Raw genomic sequence first — 25,274 nt, 5'->3', positions numbered from 1 at the left:
TCATATAACGTCTGGTTAGGACGTACTGCTCTCGATTGATGAAGATAAAGCCACCCAAGAGGTGGCACGGGTATGAATAGCCCGTAAATACTGCTCTCGTAATATTATTCAGGGGGGTGGGGGAACTATCAAGTGAAAGCGCCAAGCCATTACTACTATATAGCATTCAGAAGGGATCTGGATACGGATTTGGGATGGAACGGGGGAAAGGAATGGTGCCCAACCTCTTGGGCGGTCGGGGATTGAACGCGGACCTGTAGGAAACGAGACCGTCGCTCTACCGTTCAGCCCAAGTTGTTAAGCGTAATATTATTAAAACAACAGTTTATGCATATAATAACAGCATTTCACACTAAAAATACTTGGATATATTGAAATTTAGTAGTGAATTCCAATCTAGGAATCTCTTATGACTAAACTGTACTTTTTAATCATTTTTATGTACTTACTACTTATTATTAAATTATTAAGTACTTACTGTAATAATTAAATGAATTATTTTATTTAATATTTAAATTAAATGATAAAATAATAGGTAATAATAAATCATTGTGTAGGGGGGACAGGCAGCCAGTGTATATATATACATGTTAGGCTTATACCAAGGTCCCACAAAGGTGCCACAAAGGTGTCAAATTAAAGACTGGGAGCTGCCGGGGCGGGCCCAAGGGCTGCTGGCGGCCCTGGCCAGGCTGAACTTCCGCGCCCTTATAATCACCATTGTTTAATAATCTTCACAGGGAGAAACAACTGTAAATATAGGAATAGTTTATTACAACATACACGGTAAAGAAAACAGCTCAGAAACTAAGGAAATAAAGCTGCCGAAAAAACATTAAAGTCCACTTCAAGTTCAAGTATGTTTATTGAGACAATAAAAAAATACATCTCAAAGGGATAGAGTAGCTTAGGCTATTTCTATCCCCCCCCCTCCCCTTTACATCAAGTCCCTCAAGGGGCACACAAATTCAGTGAGTACAAATACACGAATCACAATACAAGAATCCCATTTAACATAGCAGGTTAAAATAGGAAGCACAGCATATAAGTGTTACAAGTGAGTTACAAGTTACAAGTGAGTTACAAGTTACAAGTGAGTTACAAGTTACAAGGGAACAAGTGAGAAGGCGGTGGAGGCCAAAACCGGAATGGCACAGTGATTTTACTGCAGATATGTCGTGATTATCATAATATTAAGATGTTAAGGCACGAAACTAGTAAGTACAAGACCAGAACCTAACGATGCCAACACAGAAGACACTGTTCAACATAACAGGTCAATTACACCTGATTAATCTTTGTATAATAGGAGCTGCCTCGTATCGGCCAATGGGCCTTCTGCAGTTACCTTTATTCTTATGTTCTTATGTGCTTCGTCCCCCCATTTATCCCCTATGCACTTCCACAGATCTCCAGTATCAGATATTGATACTGGTAATGGCTCAAAAGGGCCACCACTTACGGGCTATTCATGCCCGTGCCACCTTTTGGGTGGTTTAATCTTCATCAATCAATCATCATCAATTTCATTTCATTTGAGAATGAACCATGGAGGTTCGAAACGTTGTGCAAATTGTATAAATAAGTGTAATACATTCTATAGTAATTCACTTTTTTTCTTCACTTTGAAATAACGAAAATGAGTTTTGGAGAACTCCTCTTTCAGCTAAGCCCTGATGCTAGGAAAATAGTTAGAGGGATAGAAGCCCTAAATCAGAAGATAGTAAATACAGAATATGCGGTCATATTCAATGAGTCATGTTTAAAAGAAAACCTGCTGCCAGTATACACCAATATATATAACTGAAAACTCACACCCCAGAAGTGACTCGAACCCATACTGCCAGAAGCAATGCATCTGATGTACAGGATCCTGTACCTCAGACGCATTGCTTCCGGCAGTATGGATTCGAGTCACTTCTTGGGTGGGAATTTTCAGTTGCATATATGCCTGGAGACCGTTCAGGCTTGTTTGCACCAATATATATACTGTATATATATATATATATATATATATATATATATATATATATATATATATATATATATATATATATAGTTGTGCTTCAGTGCATAGTTGTGCTTCAGATGTTTTTTGTTCAGTTCGTTCATGCTAGGCTTGCAGTTACACAACTGATCGGGCTCCGGGGGTGTCACTTCGGCTTCAGGTTGTGCATGGTTGGGCTTCCGTTTGTGCATAGTTGTGCTTCAGATGTTTTTTGTTTTTTTTGAGATTATACACAAGAGTTGTTACATTCTTGTACAGCCACTAGTACGCGTAGCGTTTCGGGCAGGTCCCTGGAATACGATCCCCTGCCGCGAAGAATCGTTTTTTCATCCAAGTACACATTTTACTGTTGCGTTAAACAGAGGCTACAGTTAAGGAATTGCGCCCAGTAAATCCTCCCCGGCCAGGATACGAACCCATGACATAGCGCTCGCGAAACGCCAGGCGAGTGTCTTACCACTACACCACGGAGACTGTAAACCCTGTTTTGATGGGTTCGTTCATGCTTGTGGTTACACAACTGGTCGGGCTCCGGTTACACAACTTGTCGGTCTCCGGTTACACAACTGGTTGGGCTCCGGTTAAATAACTGGTCGGGCTCCGGTTAAATAACTGGTTGAGCTCCGGTTAAATAACTGGTCGGACTCTGGGGGTGTTACTTGGGCTTCAGTTTGTGCATGGTCGGGCTTGGTTCGTGCATAGTTGTGCTTTAAATTTTTTTTGTTCGATTCGTTCATGCTAGGCTTGCGGTTACACAACTGGTCGGGTTCCAGTTACACAAATGGTCGGGCTCCGGTTACACAAATGGTCGGGCTACGGGTTGTGCATGGTCGGGCTTCGGTTCATACATGGTTATGCTTTAGATGTTTTTTGTTCGGTTTGTTCATGCTTTTGTGGGGTTCAGTCCCTGAGCCCATTATGTGCCTCTGTAACCCTTTCCACTACCGCCCACGGGATGGGTATGGGGTGCATAATAAATGAACAAAACTAAAAAACTAACTGTTCATGCTTGCGTTTACACAACTGGTCGGGGTCCGGTTAAATAACATGGGTACAGCACAAGAATATCTTCCATCATTGCCAAGTGTATGAAGTAGTTATAATTATACAGTGTACACTATCGTATACAGTATTATATATACTGTATTATACAGTATACTTAGTATACAGAGCTCGAAGTACCTCATACTATTTGGTTTGAAATCCTTGATAACAGGCCAATCACAGCTATAGTGTTGGATAGTGTGTTCTTAACTCGTAAGTTAAAAAAAAATTTACTTTTATTTCTGCTTACTTTGAAAAGTGTATTTGCTAGAAGTTACATAGCTTCTAAATAGAATTTCGTGCTCAAGAACTTAAGTATATGCATGGTATTTACACATGGGAAAAATAAAATGCGTTTAGATACATTTTATATATATTTATTGTGTTTATCTGAGAGTAAAATTTTTTAGAGCGAGAGTTGTTATATTCGTCAGGTGGTGCCATCAGCTGGTCTAGGGGGTTTAAACCACTACTAACATACGCCTCAACAACCTATAACAACAACCACAACTACTCCACAAGAAGACATAACTTGGTTAGTCCCATCCATTAAGGGTGCAATAGTCTTTTTCTTTGGTTTTACTTGTTATATAGGCTAGTTTCATAGGCATATAACGATTTTGCATCTTTATGATCGGGCAACTTTTTCCTAGTTTCTTTTGGCTGATTTCCTGGGTGGTTGAGTTTAGTGCCCTTTTATATTTCATAATATATGATATTCTGGTTGAATTTATATCTTTTTCCATTAGTTCCACATAGTTATCAATGCTCGTGTTTCACTACGTGTGTTATCCATCTAGTTCCCTTTTTTATCCATCTCCTTTTTGGCATACATTTCGGAACAAGTTCAGTAATGACCTTGAATTGTTCCCATGATGCTTCCTTCCATGGTAACCTATCAGCTCCCTCCAGATGGTGCTTTGCAGTTCCTCTCCCATTCCGTCATAGTTTCCTCAATGGCAATCCAAAAATTCATCATCATAGACTTTTATTGCCCGAAATGCTATGCGTATTAGTGGCTTTAGGTATTGTATGTACTAGCTCTATCTATAAATCCAACATTGTTTCTAACTCATCTATGTACTGTATGTACTTTTCCTGAGTAAAAAATTTAATTTAAATTTGTGGTTCTATATTTGTAATCCATCTTATAAATAATAAATTAATAAATGTTTGTTTTGGGAAAAGTAAATGCATACAAAATTAGTTAAAAGCAGAATGTTGGAATTCTAGATAGAGCTACTATATACCACAGTAGCTCTATTACATGTTATTATTTTCTATTATATACTATGCCTAAAGCCACTAAGACGCACGGTGTTTATAATACCTGTATGGTGATCACACGAAGGGGGTGTGCTTTTCCCCCTGCAGGAATTTGATCAATTATGCCATCTTCTGATGTTGGCACAAGATTTAAAATGTTACTGTACCTTGTGTGGGCTCTACCACATGTAGAAAAAGGCAAAAGGAGTCCTGTATTAGGTAGAGAAATTTTTCTCCTGCTTGTGATGTTAGATTTACCCAATCTATCGTCTCATGGTTAGTTTCCTACTGTAATAAGGGTTTGGGTTTCTGATATTACATTATGCAGCTCAGCAACTTGCTCTGCTGCTGCTATGTCAGCCCTGTAGCTAGATATAGGGCTTGTGCAGGATACATGAGGCTAGATCCGAATACAAAACCTTTCAGACATCAATGATGGTTTTTAAGGGTAACCTGAAGGCCTCCACCTTCCTTCATGCCTCAGGCTAGCATACTCATTTAGTACTCCTGATCTCTACAACGCTAGATTCTGAGCTCCTCAATGGATTGTCTTGCCTCTAATCAGGGGTGGGGAGATGGTCTTTAATTAAGAAAAACTTTGATTTTTTTTTTGCAAAATTTACCCATTTTCTATACATACTGTATATTCAATGCAAGTTTTAATTTTTTATTATTATTACAGTATTATTATTGTTATGATAGGCTACAGAATTTTGACTAAAGTACTGCTCTTTTTTTTCAGACATGGGCAGTCTCATCTCTCTAATTATGGGAAGTCCATCGTTGCCAGTAACTAAGAACTGCCCAGTTATTTACATCACTGGCTTTTCTAAGTTTTGGCATTATTCAGAGAACTCTAGTGAAATGGCTGTGTGTATTTTGAAGGAGTTAAATCTAGAGAAGAAACTTGGATGCAAAATTGTCTTTGATATTTTAAATGTTTCATATGAAGATGCAAGCAGCATTATACCAAAGAAATGGAAAGAGTTAAATCCAAAGGTAGGAAATTTTTTTTGTAATTTTGACAAGGAGTTTGTAGAGAACCCTTAATCAAAATGATTTTCTAATGCTAATTGTGTGGCTTATCATGTGTGGCTTATCATGTGTACTGTATTAACAGGATTTGCAGGGTGTTTTAAAATAACATACTCGTTTGCCACTGCCTACTGTACAGTACAGTATGTAGATGTAAACAGTGAATGCTTTGAAGTGAACAGTGAACACTTATTAGTTAATACTTAATTACATCCTATTTGTGCTCTACCTTGCAGCTGGTAATCCATATTGGGATGAAATGTAATACAGACAAATTAATCCTGGAGCAGGTAGCACGCAACAGTGGATACGAATATAATGACATCCATAGGAAAGTACCGAAGGACAAGTTGTGTATTCCAGGTGAGAAAATATTATTTTTAAGATGGAAATTTGGACTGTTTAGTCAAATGACTTGCCACTGATGTAGTTCAAACTTTATTTTTGTGTTACCGAACATTTATGCTGTCTTAAAATGTAAACTATGAACGGAGAGGTTTGTTTGTATGTGTGTGTGCACATGTTGAAGAAAGTTGCAATTGCATTGATTAATTATGAAGTGTGCGCACACACATTTCTACTGAAAGTTTTCACTAAGGTTTAGCTTAGTTATTCTTAGCAGTGTATTGTATAAATAGTTATGTACCACTTGCTGACATTTTTTTAACTCTTTACCAAGTGGGAAAACTGTGCCATGTAGCTGTGTGCATCTGATCTCTGGATTGTGTTTACCTCTAAATCAACAGCAACAAACCTTAGTTTACTGTATAGTATCTTAATATACTGTACTGTATACAGATATCTGATCTTTATTGCTGTAATATTGTATGTCTATTGTATGTAGACTTTGGGGTGTATTGGAAATGCATCATAATGGTAAGAGTCTAGCATACACATGCACGAGTAACATCCAATGGTCACTTTGTATTTTTTTATGTCTGCTAATATGCTTATTAATGTTCTGGTGTTTTCAATGAATACACATTTCTAGGTGGTGAGGAGGAGATAAAATCTGGAATCTGTATGGAGACAGTGTCAAAGACCATAAATGAGAATGGCACCATGAAATCTGAGAAGTCCACGAATGCTGGCTGGTAAGTTTTGAGTAACATACCTCTGTAAAATGAAGGTGCAAAATGTTTGAATTTATTTACTTCATGTTGGTAACACGTTTTGTTGTTTTTTACACATTAATTTATGAATTACTGTAGTTAATTTTCATTCCGTTTTAATTTTTCTTCAGTTCACTGTAGCTTTTGCATATAACAGTACCTTAGTTGTACAAGCAGATGAGTTCAGAACCTCTGCAACTGTAGTACAGTTCAATAATAGAGCTCCCACAAAGGAAATTTTAATAAGCACTTAACTTTATTTGGTTCAGAATTTGCATTCTGCAGCTATCTGTATACATAGCCATTTAGTTCAGTATATACAGAAGCACACACCTACTCAATGGAGCTCGTTGGATGACACAGGCATGTTATTTCTAGTAATCACTTTGGAGGTCAAAAGTGAAAGGATTATATGTTCGATTTAATAACAGTGAAACTAATATACTCTACATGTTATAACTTAAATGTAAAGTCATGTGCTGTAGGGTATAAAGATGAAATTGTGTTGCATCACCATTGTATTATGATCACTTCAATTAGCTGGAATAGGTGCCTTGGTCCTTTTAAGAAACTAATGTTAAGTTACTTAATATTTACATAAATATATTTTATTAGACAACTTTATATGGAAAAATTAATTAAACTTTTTATTGCAGGTTTATCTGCGAATATGTGTATTACTTGTCTCTACATCAGAATAGATTCAGATCAGCTTTTATTCATGTTCCCCCAATTAGAGACAATATATCAGCATCAGACATTGCAGCTGGTCTTGCTGCTGCTATAGAGGCCCTTTATCACCAAGCATTGGATTTAAACAACAAGAAATAGTTGCTCAAATGGTTGTACAAGGTTGTGCAGTGTTTTATACAAGTAGTGAATGCTCAAAGGTTCTCAAGAAGAAATGCACAAGAAGTTTGAAAAGTTGAAACAAATGTGCTGTTGAGTATGTCCTCGAGGCATTTTAGAGATTTTCAGGCTCCTAAGAATGTGCCGAGATATTATATTTGTTATAATGTTTTAGATACTAATGTATCCATTACATCTGCATTTTTTAGTAATTTACAAGTGAATGATGTATGTAGCTTCTAACCTGCCATAGAGTACAAACGAGTCTTGGGCCTCAGGATGTAAATGATTTTGTACTTTTAATTTTGCCACATTGTTTTGGTTAGAAAACTGTGCAATTTGTTCTATTCTGAGGCAGTTTTGTCCAGTATTGATGTTGGTGCATAATGTTCGAGTTGTTCGTAATATTTACCCGAATTTACCCCGAGGGCCACTAACTCTAGTGGCCTCGACGAGGACAGGAACCAGGTACCTTGTAAAAGGTTCCACCACTTGCCCAGATAATCATTCCCAGTTGGATTGATCTTTTCCAGGTCCATATTTAAATACACGTATCTAATACTGGTACTAGTACAGTAGTCTATTTTTATTAGATCTTTTTTTGAATTTGCAGTTTTGACATATACTGTGGATCATTAAATGTCCAATTCATTTTGCTGAAAAAACATTCATTGTCTTCTTAAGGAATTGTTTTGTTAGTGTTCATAACTAATAAAACTACTTTATCTGAATCCCAAACCAGCTGCAGTATGTAGTAAGAATGGCAAGAAACCATATACAGTAGCACAGTTAGCACTTTCCAACCAGTTGGGACTGAACTCTGCCAAAAAAAGCTAAGTTTGGTTAACTGGGCATAATCTTCTACATAGTAAATATTGAATTTATCCTTTCAAAATTTTGCACAGGTTTACTAATATCTGTACTATAAACTAAAGGCTCTGATAGTTAGATTTTGCCCTGCACAATTTCCTCAAATTCAGGCAGATCTATACACCTTCTACATCAACTGACCATCATCCATTGCTATACACACTACTTCATATTGTTTACTTCCCTATGGGAATGCTTGATCTTCTGGATCAATCATTACCATTGGTAACTTTGTTTCATCTCACATTTGCTCATACAGTATCACTGCCAGAACACAAGCTCTCTTAATTTTAGCCTGGATGACTGGTTCCTCTTCTGTAATTATGTACTGATCTTCCTTTCAACATAATGTGTCGATCTTGCTTTCACCTTTCAGAGTACAAAGTGTGGCTTTGCTAGCAATATTTTTGTATAGTCATCAGAGGGATATTGAATTCCACTTCTTTCAGCTTTACTCTGCTCAAAAGGCATCACATGTTTCCTTTTAAACTTGCTGCTATTGTAGTTTGTCTTGGCTGACACATTACCTACATTTGTTGTCATGTGGCAGGGTATTTTGTATTGTTGGTTTGAGTCATACTCTCATTGCTGGAACTGTACCTAGCTTATTGGAGGTAAGTGCACTTGTGGGAAGCCGAGGAGGATAGTTTGTACTGTAGATGAATAATTGAACTTTTTGAATAATGGGAGCATGGGAAGTGGGATGACCTCTGATAAAGAATCTGACTGCAGGTTAGAGTAATCCAGCATGTAATAGCAAGCACCATTGATTTATATTTTAGGTATATAACTAATTATGCAATGTTTATAAATAAATTTCTCATTTGAATTTTGTATACCCTCATTATTTTTTACACTTCACTGTAATCTGCAATTGTATCCTTCCATATACAGTATTTGCTTTGTGCATTCAGGTATATAGTACATACAATATGTGCAGGGATTGGGACCAAGAGATAATGAATTTCCCCATTTTACTTATCTCAAATACTGACCTTCAGTATACATTTCTCCATGTATACAGTAGGTCAGTATTTGGGATAATAAAAATATTATAAATACTTTTACTGTCTTAATGGTATTTTTGGTCACTTATAGAAGTGGCGAGGTTCTCAGAATATGAAAATATGGTAGATGGTTCATTTCATTCGCGTAATAAGTTGTCCTCGAAAGAGTCCTCCTTTAAATTTGTAAATTAAATTGTTTGCCAGCATTTATAAAAGTGTGTGTGTGCTTGCAGTGTTATTGCTGGAATTGGTTAACATTCCCAAGTCTTTTTCTCCGATTACTGTTACCTTTTCCTTATTGTGTAGATTCCTTCTGATCTCCAACCATTTTTCAATTGTAGCATAAGGTAAGAATTGTTGATGACAGAAATGTACAGTACTTCCATTTACTTTCCTCTTCTTAGTATCTAGTCAGTGTTTCTTAGACTGTAGCCAGGGCTAAATGTAATAATATTGTGATTGTGACCAAGGTTTGTGACTGCAGAAAGGCATATTTTGCTAGGCTGATATATAAAATAATGTGCTTACAAAATTATTTTCCATTAATTAATTACAAATTGTTACTTGCAAAATTCAGCTCTGACTGGATAACATTAAATCTGTTTTATGTGGTGTACAAATTAGTTTAATAAATATTTACCAAATGGTATCTAATTATTGGCTGAACCAAATTACTGTATTGTATAATGAATATACTTATTTTTTTTTTAATTTACAGCAGGAGGAGAGGTAGAGAAATTACATGTTACAGGTAAAACAGGTTACCTTGAATACTTGTCTGATCTTTCACAGTACAGTATTTGTTTTTCACTAGCTCTAGAATTTTTTATCATTCCTGAACTCTTCTGTAATTTTCATTGTTTCCTAAGATGGAAACAAGATTTTGGCTCATGTCAGTGTCTTTTGGGTGTGTATTATGCATTTTAAATTCTGTAGCCTGTACTGATATTGTTAAAGTAAAAATAAAACAATTCACATTGTGCTTGTTAGAAGCAATGGGTGAAAAATCATGAATAGTGTGATTGTATCGTGCTGTAACCACCATGGCAGCCTCTCATATGTAATTTTTTGTAATTTTTTACCAATTATAGATTTAAGATATTCTGTGACTTCTAAGATCTCTAAACTTCCAAATGTAGCTAATTGGTGTTGTCTGCTGTTTTTTAATCCTAATATCCATGTACCTGCCATCATTGGACAAAAGTTGTGCATTGCATTCCTATGATGTGAATGCTCAACATGTAATGCAAAGTTGGGAATAGGTTTAAAGGTAGCCTTAGTAACAGATTTTTAATGAATAAATACCTAGCTGTTTTCATTTGTTAATTGGTACAATTATTTGTATTCCAAATTGTACCCACCCCCTTAAAATTTCACACGTGCAGTATTGTACATGAAATAGGCTATGGGTATTTATTTTTAATACATATACAAAGTACAATGTAAGAACAGTATATACTGTAGTACCCAAATTTTCTTGATGCTTAATGAGATTTTTATACTATCTTATTTTAATACATATACATAGTCTATATCATGTACTGTACTGTGTATCTATATGTACTTAAGTGGGTCTACATATTTTAATGTATGCTCCAAATGTGGAGTCGGATAATAATTTAATAAAATGACATAGTTTTTAATGCTTGTATTTTTATCCTTGTTGTCCATGTAATCTTTTCAATCGCATGGAGTATGTAAAGTCTTCTGGTGTTCTTCAAATATTTGTTGTATTAAATGCTCATCGACTACTTGGGTCATTTTGTGCATCATATTACAATATTTCCCCAAGTACAATAGACTATGGATAGTGCCTTATGGTTGAGGGGAATCTATAGTTTGCTAATCTAGAGTACAGTATAGTTAATTGTGGCTTATGCAGCTGTTCTTCTGGCTTAAGGCAAGGAACCAAACTAACCTGTATGGAAAAAAAAAAACCTTTATGGACTTGGATACAAGTACTATACAGTATAATACATTTTAAGTTAAAAGGCTTTGGAATCTGTATGCAAATGGGCTACTAAGTAAATGCAGTTTGGTCTTCATTGTTCTAGATGTACATTAACTATTTTATCCAGACTGTACTATTGGATATCTGCATAGGTGGAAATGTGGACAACATTTTTCAGCTCTATGTTGTCACAGTTATGGCAAATGGTTTTTCATCTGAAATACAACTTGCACTCTAATAAATCTTGTGTTATTTCCCTTTCAATCAAAATTATATATATATATATATATATATATATATATATATATAATATATATATATACAGTAATGTAGTATAGGAAACATTTACTTGTTGAGGTAAAGTCGCTAATGGAGGTATGTATTGTCAAAAGATTCTACTTTGAGTATAGCATGTACTTTAATAAATGTCTTTTTTAAGATCTGAAATATAATCTCCATCACTAAATCTATAAGAGAATGTCTGAGGTTGGACACTAGATGGTTGCAGTTAGCCTCACAGCTTAACATTTGTACTGTTTTTTTTTTTATATACAAGAGTTCATACATTATTGTAAAGCCACCAGCACACACAGCTTTCCGGGCAGGCCATTAATCCTAATTTTCCCCGGAATACAACCCGCCAAATAGTTTAATAACCAGGTACCCATTTACTGCTGGGTGAACAGAGGCTACAGTTAAGGTCTGGTGCCCAGTCAATCAAGAGAGAATGTGAGTGTGGGGCAGAGAGGGGGAAGGGGACACCCAGCACTACCTGGTACCCCTCCTAGTTGTTCTATAACTTAATCCAGACCAATTCTTTAAAAAATATAATAATAATAATAATAATATAACACACAAGAGGCTACAGTGCACACGTATTATTGGCTTGGCAAAAGTACCAGTTAATCACCAGTGTATGTACTTTCAGAACCAATTGTACCTTCTTGTATGTAAGTAAATACATACATAAAATAAATGCAGGTGTCTGTTAGAGGAGAGTGAAGGTGTTGGTAGTCAGGAATAGTGTTGGTGATGATGGAGAGTGTGAGTGTTGGTGATGGTGAGGGAGAGTGTGAGTGTTGGTGATGGTGAGGGAGTGTGAGTGTGCTTACAGTCAATATTGTCTTATTTAATAAGTGCATATGTGACATACTAATTGATTGTGAATATTTTAGTTTACCTTGAAAAGCTTCATAGAAAACACCGACCTCACCTAACCTTTTTAGTATGTTAAGATAAGCATCTTACTGCTTCTTAATTACAATTATTACTTAACCTATACCGTTGATAGGTTAAGTAATAATTGTAAATACGTTGGTGAGGGAGGCCAGCCAGGCGCCCGGACCGGCTGGGTGAGGCGCCCAGGCAACAGGTACGCCTCACACTCTCCTCACTTCCCTTCTCCTCCACCATTACTCTCATCAAGTGAGGGGCTCAGCTGTGCTCTCTGGGTGAGTAAACACATCTTCACCATTGATGAGTGGAGCATGATGGTGAGGGATGAGTCAGTGTTAGGGTAGTCCATCATAACTACTCCACGCTAACATCAGCGAATACTTTAGATTTTTGTCCTGTTTTAATATAAAAGTTTGCATAGTTCTTCCTGTTATTGAGCCATTTACAAAGGTTCACTGTACGTTAGAACCTTTTTTTACGTCTTAGTCTTGTTAGTTTTATAAACTTCGAAGATACTGTTGATTTATTTGTTAACTAATTATGTATCTAACTCATCAGTTATGTAACTTGCCTAACTAAACGAAATTTTGTTCAACTCCTGAACTCATTATGTGTCCCTAACCACTACCGCTCACAAGGATGGTAAGGGGTGCATAATAAATTAAAATTAACAATTTTGTGTTGCGTTATACTACGTGATAGCCTATCTAGGACAACCCAGTCCTGAAGAATTTCTAACTAGTCCATTTTATCTACTATACAACAAATACCGAGATTGTATCCACCTATGAAACAAGTGTGGAAAATATGCCATAAATGCCAAGCCATTCAGTTTAAAAGCTAGATGGGAAAAATCCCTAGGAACAATTAGGTACCCTAGACAGGCTGCCATCTTCCTGTTCCATCTTGAGGCCACTTTTTTTTATATACAAGAGTTCTTACATTCTTGTACAGCCACCAGCGCACATAGCGTTTCGGGCAAGTCCTTAATTCTATGTTCCCCCTGAATATGACCCCACCAAATTGTTTTAACAACCAGGTACCCATTTTACTGTTGGATGAACAGAGGCTATAGTTAAGGATTAACATCCAGTAAATCCTCCCCGGCCAGGATACGAACCCAGGACAAAGCGCTTGCGAAATACCAAGCGAGTGTCTTACCGCTACACCATGGAGACTGCAGCAACCTGTCCTCAGGGAGGAGATCCACTCAAGGGAGTGGATTGGGGATGATTACGTAATTTGTGCTATTATCTACTCTATCCATGGTTAGGTTAAGATTACTTTAGGTGAATGGGTACCTGTTTGTTAAACTATTTGGAAGGTCGTATTCGGGGGAAAAATTAGGATTAATATAAGTACCTGCCCGAAACGCTATGAGTGCTAGTGGCTTTACAAGAATGTAAAAACTCTTTGTATATACATAAAAATAAATAATAAAATAAACATTATAGAATTGATACACATCACTTTGAACCCATGACAGTTTGCCAACAGGTTTTAAACCCTACCTAACCTAAACCAGCCTAGGATAGCCTACCCTATTGATATACTGTACAGTTTTAACAATTATAAAATGAGATTTATTAAAATGCCTGTGTACAAGTAAATGGTACCTCTTTTTAAAATGTTCATGACCTAACTCAACCAAGCACAACACGACTTAACCCCCCACCTAACCCAACCTAATCCAACCCAACTAAATAAAACAATTCCAGTATACTATACCTGTACATGTTCCTAACAATAAGAAAACAATCTTTATCAGAACACCCACGTTTAATTTGATCATACCCTTTTAAAACGTACATTACCTAACCTAAAGTTTGAATGGTGAAATTATATACAGTACACATCCCCAGTGAGACATTGCACTAAACACAAGATACAATACTGCTATTTTCATTGGTAGACAGAGGATAAAGTAATAGTGCGACATTGATCTAGACCACTTCTTTAAAAGTTCAGATGTAACAAATAAAAGGAACAATGGCTCAATGTAGGACAGAAAATGGGAGGTGCTTTTTTCCCCATAGGGTTATAAACCCATGGAACTGCCTGCCTACCAAAACTGTAAATGCCAAAACATTGCTACAGTTCAAATGCCAGCTGGATAAAATCGGAAAAATGTGGGACTTTTGACAAGCCACCAGCTTCCTGTCTTTATCGAGGTCACTGGAGATGGTGGCCCTTGAGTAAATTCAGGCAAATATTAGTGTGAGTAGTAAACCTTTCAATTATGTAGATGATATCTTCCAGAGATGGGCGACGCATCAGAGGAAGTGACAGATTCCCGTCCTGTTGTTTATGTGACTGGCTTTGGACCTTTCCCATCACATGCAGTCAATGCAAGCCAAATGGCGGTTGAAGGTCTTCTCAACTCTAAATTAGAAAAGGAACTTGGAGTGAAGTTAGTTACCGAAACAGTGAAAGTTGAATATGACTACGTTCAAAAGATTGTGCCAGAAAGATGGAGAAGCTTGAAACCAAAGGTAATTTTTTTTTTCATTTCTATGGAGAACATTAGTTTCTATTCACATTGACATAATGTCACCTTATAATGTTACTGTACCTGATTTATAAGAGTATACCTTTTCATATACAATACATACTTTGTCATTCCTTAATGAAGACATAAAGTATTTACTTCATCATCCATATATTGTTTATACTGGAATAGACTTGTTTGTGCTTGCTATTAATTTACGGTATGTGACAATTTCGTGTACACTTGTTTCAGTTGACTGTTCATGTAGGAGTATCAGGCCAAGCAGAAACATTGACGTTAGAGCAGCTGGCACACAACAATGGCTATAATAGGCGTGACAACTGTGGGTGTATGCCTAATGCAGGCCTTTGCTCTCCAGGTTAGTAGTAACATTTTTTTTTATTTAATTTAAAAATAATGAAGTATAAAGGTTAGGTATCTAATTTTTGGCCATGTTATTTTGACTTAAATATATAATCTGAAAAGTATAAAACATTTTAATTTACTCAGTAATCAAATTTTAGTGGGATATGGTAAAGGGGTGAATGTAATTTAGAGTATTTTTAACATTTTCCTGATCCTTCTATAACTGTGCTCTCACATTGCCTGCAGTCAGATGAAAATGAGAAATGGTGTAGTGATGAAGATATCTGATGCCTTCCTAGTCATGAAAAGCACTTTTTACCCAATGAAACAAAACAGTTAGGCTCCTGGTGTTGATGGTTCTTTTTAGCATGATGGTGCTGAGGTTTCTAAAGGCAGGGTACTTGCCCTCTGCTTGAACATAAAGAGACAGCATGTTACAGAATGTAAGATTTAAGCAAAGTGTATTTCAAGAGGTAAAGTAGTTTGTATATTTTGGATCAGTACTGAGATGAATGGAGAATTAGAAGATATAATTTAGAACATTTTCTAGATTGCTTTCAAAGTTTTTCAAATGTAGAAATGTATTCTGGATATGATGAAAGAACTGTGTGAAAGAACTATATATTCCTTCCAACCCTAATCTTAGGGAGCAAAACATTGTTTTCAAGCAAGACAGGATATAAAATTCAAACAGATAAAATAAATTTAATGCATTTGGTATCAATAGGTGAGAAGGAATATCAGGCAGAGAAGTGTGTTGTACAACAATGAGATCCTTAGAGAGGGTAGAGGGGCAATACTCTAGTAATACTCTTATGTTTTAGATATTTTGAGAGAATGTAGCTGTTCATTATCTGAATTGCTTAGGACTTGACCCCTATTTTTGGATTCACACCATTTAGGGCAAGGCTTCATCAGTTACCTAACTGTTTTGGACATTTATCATCATAATTTTGGTATGGACAAATCCCATATTTTCCATCAGATACAAATACCCAAATAATACACTATATTTCTGCAGTTTACCTGGAGTCTGTTTCAAGAGTTTTTTCTACTCCCTAAGCTTTGCCTTGGGTTAGGTTTGTCTTGTGAAAACTTGATATAAAAGACTGTTGCTTGGAGTTGCCCACAGGCCCACATATTCATTACACAGTACAGTACTGTACTATAGCAAAATCTGGATAATACAAAATTCATATAGCCACATACTTTTCAATTACAGTATTTATTGCCAACAACGTATCATAAATCTGGGAATATCTCGGTTTTAAATTATACTGTCTTAAATTTTTCCAGATGGCGATCAGGTTATCCACTCTGGAATTCAAATGGACTTGATATCTAGAACAATTAACAAGAATACAAATCTCAACCTGCCATGTGTTAAGTCCACGGATCCTGGCAGGTGAGTCATCAAATAATATTTTACCTAGTGTACTCTATTTTGATTATTAGTGATGTTCATGCAATTATTTTTCATTCATTGTCTTGTGCTTAAAGGATGTTTGTTAGTGTAATTGTTGTAGGCCTCCTGTCATAGCAAATAATGCTTGATGACAAAATGTTATTAATTACAATAATTTTGAATTATCTTCCTTGCTTTTCTTTAATTTCATTGTTAATTATCACTCATTTTATTTAGCGTGAATTTTTAAGTAATTTTGCCTAACTAGATATGTTTGAACCTAGGCAACCCTACTAAGCTATCAAAGCCAATGCCCAGTTGTCCAAGAAAGTGTCAGTGTTGTGGTGTTTAATTTTACTAATGCACTGGAAATGTAGTTGATTGTAAAAATTGTGTCACATTAAGTGTGTGGAAAGTGGGGGTTCTATACACGTAAATTTATGAGGGCTGTCGGTGCTTTATCAATGAACAGCTTTGTTTTCCAGTTCAGAAGCAGTGTGGATTCTGATATTAATTATTACTAGTTTCTGTGTGAGGGTAAAAAAGATCTTTAGTCACAATTATTAAGGCCAAGAAATCAAAGAGCCATAACAGTGGAAACAAAAGTGGATGTAATGAGGCACTCAAAGAAAGTAGAATTATTAGCGCAGATTGCACATATGTACAGAGTAAACCACCCAACAATCAGCACCAGTAAGAAAGACGAGGCTAGAATTTTAGAACATGAGAGAGGCTCAGCATTAAGGAATTCAACCATAATAACCAAACAGAGTACTGTAGTGCTATTTCTGCCATGAAAAAAATTGTGGGTGTTTTTTTTTCCTCTTCATCCTCCACTAATTAAACTTCCAGTGTTAAATTCAGTAAACAAGGGAAAGTCGAGCATTCATGGTAAATAAAACCTATGTTTATTCAACATTATTTATATTTCAAATTACAGTACATACTGTAGTTTAATTATGCCAATTTTTGTCTTTAGAAACCTGTCTTGCACAGTATTGCACCTAGGGAAATTGTTTTCCAAGTACTGGCCAGTCAACATAAAACAGAAAATTAGAAATGTTTCATCATAAGTTGGAGACCCCTGTACTGTTGTACCTGTACTTTATAAGGAGGCTACATGCACTCTAGACAATTTCTTTATTTTACTGGATTACAAAATGTAACAAGTTTGCATGACTGTGTGGAATGTTAGAGCAATAAGTGAGGAACAGAAGCTGGTCATATTCCAGGATTAAAATGCAAATTTCTCTCACAACATCCTGTCTGTTTTATTTCTGTAACTATTATACAGTATATCTGTTTGCTTGTGTCTCATTCAAGCAGTCTGTCGTTTCCTTGTGTTAAATCATGATGTTGCTAAAATAAACTGTGTAGGTGGAATCAAGATATTAGTTAAATCATGCATCTATAATGTAATACTGTAATAAAATAAACAACAATTAAGAAGTTTCATTTTTATACAGTATCAGATTTTGAAAAAAATATATCTGCTTTATTACATAAATTTGGAGTACTGTATATCGCTCAAAACATAACATAGACAAAGATTGAATGAATGTTTAGAAGTGCCTATAAATGATCCATGTTTACCCTTGTCATTACAAAACAGAGCACCAGATGTATCTACCAAATCTAAATCATGGAATGATGAAATAAAACGTTGCCCAATGACTTGGTAAATAGTAAATAATATATTGCTGAAGACTGCAAAGGAAACCCCAGGGAATTTTACAGTTACTTAAACACAGAGTTCTCACAGTCTATTGGCACAACATTTAAGTTTTACTAATTACTGTATATGACAAAAGCAAAGTAGTTGACATAATATGCAGTACCTAAATTTTCAGAGAGCATTTGATAAGGTTTCTCATTACAAAAATCCTTTCCAAATAAAAAATGCATGATATATATATATATATATATATATATATATATATATATATATATATATATATATATATATATATATATATATATATATATATATATATATATATATATATATATATATATATATATATATATATATATATATATATATATATACACACACACACACACACACACACACACACACACACACACACACACACACACACACACACACACACACACACACACACACACACACACACACACACACACACACACACACACACACACACACACACACACACACACACACACACACACACACACACACACACACACACACACACACACACACACACACACACACACACACACACACACACACACACACACACACACACATATATGGCTGTGTATTTGCTGTATCATGTACTGTATTTGAATATTGCTTGGCTTTTTGTGTTGGTGTAGTTTTATCCAGCACTATAGGTGATAGTGTAGTTTTATCCAGCACTATAGGTGATAGTGTAGTTTTATCCAGCACTATAGGTGATAGTGTAGTTTTATCCAGCACTATAGGTGATAGTGTAGTTTTATCCAGCACTATAGGTGATAGTGTAGTTTTATCCAGCACTATAGGTGATAGTGTAGTTTTATCCAGCACTATAGGTGATAGTGTAGTTTTATCCAGCACTATAGGTGATAGTGTAGTTTTCTTCACCACAAAGTGTCTGATACTATTTTGACCTTACTGTACTATAGTTAGATATTATTACTTTGATGCTTTGCAAAATTCTAGATTAAAATACATAATATTGATGATACTGTAAATTTAGTGTGCATTATAAAGCTTGTAAGGTATAAATAACTCCAATAACTGATATTGTTTTACAACTGCTGTACCATTTTCAGCATTCATCAAATTTTAATTTTTGTCTTTCCATATGTTAGGCTTTCAAATGTTTGCTTCATGCAGTAGTATTTACATTCGCAGGTTCCTTTGTGACTTCATTTACTACTTGTCACTGAAGGAAGACAGGCTTCGCTCAGCTTTCATCCACGTTCCAACTCTTAACAAATTTTCTGCTCAAGACATTTCAGCCGCTGTAGCAGCTGCCATTAAGGAAATGTATAAACAGGTTGTGGAGAGGGATACATTGAAAGGTGAGGAGAATGGTTTATCACCAAAGATGGAATGTGCCGGGACTATGGAGGAGGAGCGAGAGGAACTAGCAGAGACAAAAGTTGCTGTCTGATTACTGTACTTGAACTGCACTGTACATTTTCATGCCTTAAAGCAGGGTTTGCAAACTGTTGATTCTGTTGATACCTTCTCAGACGTATTGAGGCATCATTGACCACAGTTACTGTACGCATGCAGTGCTGAACAAAACATGTAAAAAAACAAGATTTTATTATAACACTTTTGTACTGTATTGTTGCCAAGTAGAACACAATTAAGAATATATTCAGAGTTTCATAAGTTCCTTCAAGGCTAATACAGTATGATACTTTCACCAATAATACATTTCTTTGTTTATATTAAATTCTAATCATTAAGTCATAGTTTTCTGTCTTTATTATATGAAGAATAAAATCTTGTTTTGTCTCCTTTATTTTATACAGTACATGATAAATATGTAAACTTTTTGACACCTAGAATTTTACCAATCTCTTGTCCGTCTCTAGTTATCACCCTGGCACAGTTTTATCGACTCCGAAGGTCAATAAATAACTACTTAGAGAACTACAGGCTTAAGCTAATATAGTTAGCATAAGATTTTATTGGTGCTGTTAAAAATATTTTTGTAGGATCATGTGTGGGGGCCATATCTGTAGCTGTTTTTTTTTTATCTTGGTTTATTGTGATAATTGTGATAAATAATTTTGGAAAATCAGGCTGTTGGAAGCAATCACTACATTCCAACTGCTCCGGGAAACATAAGAGCTTACCAAGGAATGGTTGAGGGTTTATTAAATATTTTGTGATAGCTATTGCCTTGGTTCTTGTTCTTGTTTGTTTTTAAAGATAGAATGAAAGATTGTTTATATTTCTTGTGTGAAGTTTTTATATAATATGTTAAGTTGTTTATGATTATTTCAATTTGTAGATTCACTTCAATGTGAACATTAGCTTTTATATACAGTACTGTATAAATACCGTTGACCCTCCATCTATACAAGTGATGCATTCCAGGAACACCATGTGCAAAGTAGGTATGCACAGAACAAAGTTAACTTTATGTAAGAAAAATAGAGATGCATTCCAGACTCCTCCCAAAGTCACTCGTTTTCTCGTTCTTTATCTCGGTAGCACAGTAGTATTGCAATTTAGTATTTCATTGATATATGCAGTAATATAAGGCAGATGCTGTTCTGTATTCATCTATTGTTAATTTTTGTAAAGATTATTACTCTACAAATCATAGATTTAAAGTGCTTAGGCTATATTAAAGTGGAAAATATAATTGTCTTGCAAAGAATTAGGCAGAAAGTTCTTCACCATGATTGCTTAAGCTTGTGGTAGCTGTGTGGTTTCTGAAACTATTATTAATATGGTTTTGTCCATAAAGATAAAGGTGCCCGGAGCTTAGCTTGCTGATGAACCTATATACAAGTCCTTCAGTAGTTTTCAGGCAGTACTTTGTGTAAGTCTTTTCTCTAGATTCTCTCCCATAATGAACTTTATATCAATATCTTGTTATAAAATTATGAATGAGAGACTAAAAGGGAAGTAGACATATAGATATGACATGGACAGTTGTCGAAAGGGGCAATCCGACTGTCTTTACTTGGATAAGGAATGGTTGTGAAAGAGAGATACAAAATGGTGAACAGGTAGGAGAGAGGTGGCATGGATTGCCACAGTTTTGGTACACAGTTTGGTCACAGTTTTAGACAGATCAGGTTGCTCCATATTTTATTTTGTAGCCCTTAACCTATAATACAAAAGAATAAATTAAGACTGAAACATCCTTTGTAAGCAAAAATTAGAAGTAATAGGATCAGTAATTATTGCTCTGTAAATGACAGTTGGTAGATTAAAGTAACACCAACCACCATCAGATGTCACCATTACACTACTAAAGGGTCATTGGAGTTGGTTGCTCCCTTTTTTTTGGGAGAGTGACATTGAGGATTTTGACCTCAATTCTTATGTTTCTCTCTATGAGATTTTCAAGTGGGTGGCTGACCAAGGCTGACTCAAGTGACCATATCAATTTGGGTGGGTCTTTGTGGTTGGTGTGTGGCTTCACAGCCGCCACTTGCTGGTTGCTGCCCACAAATATCTTCGGCTTGAGTCGGTGGTTGTTCTGGTGAAGCCTGGTTTAGTTACAGACACCTTGAAATTTGCTCTCGTTATGGATGGAACACATAACCAAGGAGACTAACACAGAGTCAAACCCAAAGCCTTTCACCACTTTTATGCCAAGAGAGCTTCTATCTCCTGATGAGTTAGTGTTTCCTTTGATGGGTTACCTTGCTCTCTTCCTTAACCCCCTTTTTTTTCTGTCTCAATATGTGTCCTGCTTGCACAGGATTTGGGGACAACATCACTACCTGCTTTCTTCATCATCACTGACTGAACCACCTAGACAGTGGAGAAGGGTTACCTCTCCACTGTCTGGGTGGTTCAGTGACTGGATTCCTATGGCCTCTCTTCAGTTCATTTTCCATGTCATGGCTCCTACTCTGTTCTGCTTGGATAAATGCCCTGTATTTTTTCTTCATTTTGTTTTTGCAATCCTCGGAGAGTTGGTTAAGTGAACTGAGAAAAAGCATGTTGAGTGAATTTATGCACACTTTTCTGACTGACCTTCCAATGCCCCAGTTGTCATCTTTGTCCTGTCATTACCAAGTATGCTTAGGTGGTCTGAACTTCAAGAGGAGAATAGTTGATCTGACTACCGAGGAGATGGTGAAAATATCAATGGTGGTTTGTGTAACTTTTATCTGCTATCATTGTCTGTTGAGTGACAAGTGGCAATTTTAATACTTAACATTTTTACTTGCAGGGAGTGTTTGAGTATTGTGACTTGCTCTTTTGTATTAAAACGTGCGGGTACTTTTGATTTAGATTTTTCGCTGTCTCTTTCTTCCTTGATACATGACAGGACCACTTGCAAAGATTCATGGCATGATGGGGGGAAACGTTGTGAGAGCCTGTCAGGTGATAAGATTCCTAAGTGAAGGCTTTGGCTGTGGGAGCATTAGAGGGTCTGGCTCACACTGGAGCATTTTACCTTTCTCAACACCCTATCTTTACTTTTTAAAATTTGATTTTTGAATTGAGTGTTATAGATTGAAGAATTGACCCTTTTATGCAATGTTTAATTCCTGAAAAAGGACAGTATGTAAATGTACTTAGATAAAATAATGGCACTGAAGCTGGGATACCTTTTGCAACCCAGTTTATCTTTCTCTTGTATGTCATTCACTTGAGATTGGAGGAATGTTGACAGATATATTATTTGGTTTTCGTTAAGAGCCATAGTCACAATCCACCGTAGTAACACAACTTGACAATTTTATATTTTAATTTAAATTTGACTTTGCTATTTATTTTTTTGCTTTCAGAAGTTAGAAAAGTGGATAAGAAATGTTTTCCAGTTTAATATTTTGCAATTTCTGTCATATATTTTTGTTAGATTTTAAATAAACATATGGCCAGTAGTTGGTGTCGCTAAATTAGAGTGTTAACATAGCTATCAACCTTGACATAACCCTCACTTCTCCGAACATTTACTAAAGGTATGTTATTTCCATTACCTTCCTTACATCACAATAAACCTTTGTGTATGTATCCTAATTAGTTTGGAATGTACCTAGACTTTAATATATTTACTGAAAGTTATAAGAATATTCCTTTAATTATAATTTATTTTATATAATAACCACTTTTTATGTTACATATTTGGTGCCTGTACAGTACTGTATTTGAGGTGAGTAGTTTTTATTGGATTTTATTGGTACCTGAAGTGCAGGACAGGCACATATCACCTTTCCAGACAATTTAGTATACAGTATGCATGCATGTTATAGCTTCATACATAGTTTACATTGTGCATTACTTAGTGCATTTGTCTTAAACATACAGTTAGTAGTGACAAAAGGTTGAAATAGAATAATGATCAGATAATGGCGTTGTGAGTGGTACATTCATTTGACTAGTCAAAGAGGTATGGCAACCCTAAGTTAACATTATGAATAGTGCACTCCCATCACTAATAAATCATAAATTCTTGTGGCTGGAGTATATTGCACGTTACAGCTTGGGTTACCTATGAGTTTAATGCCTAGTCCAGTGTGGTAAAAGCAGGCTCTATTAAACCTGAACAGGGTCATGCTCAAGTCCCATTTTAAATTTGTTTGGGCTTTGGATACTTTGGTAGATATAAAGTATCTATGATTTAGCCTCATGTTCAGTTTACCCTTTCCAACCATATTGAGAACACTGTAAAAAGGTTTTATAAAGCTGCCTTATGAATTAAACTACTATTTAAGACCATCTTTTATCAAATTTATAGCATTTTATAGAGAATTATTGTATTAATAAATATATTATGATTAAATTTGTGTATTGCTGCCTCAACTCTGTATGTTCTTGTTGTGTATTCTACTGAAATGTTGAGAGGGCTCAAGCGACCAGTGCCAAGATCCAAGCTTAGGAAGTGATCCTCCCCCCACTCTCCCGCCCCTCCTTATACTTAATGCAGTTCTTTGTCAACGGTGCTGGCAGAAGCCGCTCTCACCTCATTTAATTCATGTAATGTCGCTGTGGCTATTTTTTTCATTGCAATAAAAAAGGTGGGTTGCGCAGGAGTGTGTGACTGTAAGTGTTGCGTAGCTCTAGCACCTCAAGGCCGCCATCATTATATAGTACCATTGACCATTGACACGCTTACTTATTTCACGTGTAACCGATGGGCTTCATTAGCGTTAATCCTCGTTTGCACATAAATCGTATTATTTTTTATATTTGTATAAGCTCGTGTATATTCATTTGAAAGCGAAGAGATTATCAAACTAGTTTCATTAAGCGGGTGTTGCTCTGCCGCGCGTCCAGGAAGAAAGGTGTAGTGAAAGGGAAAGTGGGTGAATAAGATCAAGATGGCGGCGACTCCGCCCTTATTCTTCCCCCCTCTCCCCCCTCCCTCACATCCTGGGGCCACGAGTTGCATAAGTAATTGGATGAGGAATGTGGCCTACGGCAAGTGTCGCCTCTGGGCGATCCAAGTGGTTAGGCTTGATAAAAATAATTGCTGTCGTTTCCCCACCATATCACGATAGACGAATTTATAGCCGGTTTGCGCTCTATAGGATTTCAAAGCTGTTTTTAACCATTTGTAGATACCGCGATGTTTCTTGTTTTGTGTACCTTGCTGGTGTGCAAGTGACAGTTGTAGTGCAGTCTGCCAGGAAAAGCTTCACGGATGGTTGCGTGGCAGAGGACAGTCATGCATCAATGCACTTGGCTTGAACATTACTGTCCAGTTCCTGAACCCATATGTTGGTAACCTTCCCAGCGTCGCCCTCAGCATGGGTATAGACTCCAAAATAAACTTATCTAACGGGCTTCTTGAACACGCTTGGACCGTCTCGTCCTGAGCACAGCTTCCCTCGCCCCTTCCTCTCTCACAGCTTCCCTGGCCCCTTCCTCTCTCACAATTTCTCTCACAGCTTCTCTCCCCGCCCCCCCTCTCACCCCTCCAGCAAACAGCTCGTAGCGCCCCCTCACATAATCACCTTAATATCCTCACCCCACAAGATAGTCATACAAGGAGTCGGGAGGTAACATGTGAGCAGACCGAAGGCTTTGTT

General features: G+C 36.3%; 2 protein-coding genes across 2 annotated transcripts; both read left to right on the top strand.

Moving 5' to 3' along the window:
* The first annotated feature begins 3,472 nt into the window (after positions 1 to 3,472).
* LOC123763008 (pyroglutamyl-peptidase 1-like protein) lies at positions 3,473 to 10,834 on the top strand. Its single transcript, XM_045749922.2, has 5 exons — positions 3,473 to 3,587; positions 5,061 to 5,317; positions 5,590 to 5,716; positions 6,345 to 6,447; positions 7,122 to 10,834. The coding sequence occupies exons 2-5, from the start codon at positions 5,063 to 5,065 to the stop codon at positions 7,294 to 7,296; spliced, it is 660 nt and encodes a 219-aa protein (XP_045605878.2). The 5' UTR covers positions 3,473 to 3,587; positions 5,061 to 5,062; the 3' UTR covers positions 7,297 to 10,834.
* Positions 10,835 to 12,335: 1,501 nt separating this feature from the next.
* On the top strand, positions 12,336 to 21,411 carry LOC123763007 (pyroglutamyl-peptidase 1). Its single transcript, XM_045749921.2, has 5 exons — positions 12,336 to 12,593; positions 14,578 to 14,810; positions 15,059 to 15,185; positions 16,469 to 16,577; positions 19,447 to 21,411. The coding sequence occupies exons 2-5, from the start codon at positions 14,580 to 14,582 to the stop codon at positions 19,706 to 19,708; spliced, it is 729 nt and encodes a 242-aa protein (XP_045605877.1). The 5' UTR covers positions 12,336 to 12,593; positions 14,578 to 14,579; the 3' UTR covers positions 19,709 to 21,411.
* Positions 21,412 to 25,274: the final 3,863 nt, after the last annotated feature.

Source organism: Procambarus clarkii, chromosome 47 (genome assembly GCF_040958095.1).
Source record: "Procambarus clarkii isolate CNS0578487 chromosome 47, FALCON_Pclarkii_2.0, whole genome shotgun sequence".
Lineage (NCBI taxonomy): Eukaryota > Metazoa > Arthropoda > Malacostraca > Decapoda > Cambaridae > Procambarus > Procambarus clarkii.
Note: the sequence above shows the minus strand (reverse complement) of the source record. Positions and strands in the feature narration are given on the sequence as shown.

Coding starts and splice junctions, on each gene's coding strand:
- LOC123763008 (XM_045749922.2), top strand. CDS start 5,063: ATGGGCAGTCTCATCTCTCTAATTATGGGAAGTCCATCGTTGCCAGTA. Junction 5,717..6,344: donor GGACAAGTTGTGTATTCCAG/GTGAGAAAATAT, acceptor ACACATTTCTAG/GTGGTGAGGAGGAGATAAAA. Junction 6,448..7,121: donor AAGTCCACGAATGCTGGCTG/GTAAGTTTTGAG, acceptor TTTTTATTGCAG/GTTTATCTGCGAATATGTGT.
- LOC123763007 (XM_045749921.2), top strand. CDS start 14,580: ATGGGCGACGCATCAGAGGAAGTGACAGATTCCCGTCCTGTTGTTTAT. Junction 14,811..15,058: donor GGAGAAGCTTGAAACCAAAG/GTAATTTTTTTT, acceptor CACTTGTTTCAG/TTGACTGTTCATGTAGGAGT. Junction 15,186..16,468: donor TGCAGGCCTTTGCTCTCCAG/GTTAGTAGTAAC, acceptor AAATTTTTCCAG/ATGGCGATCAGGTTATCCAC.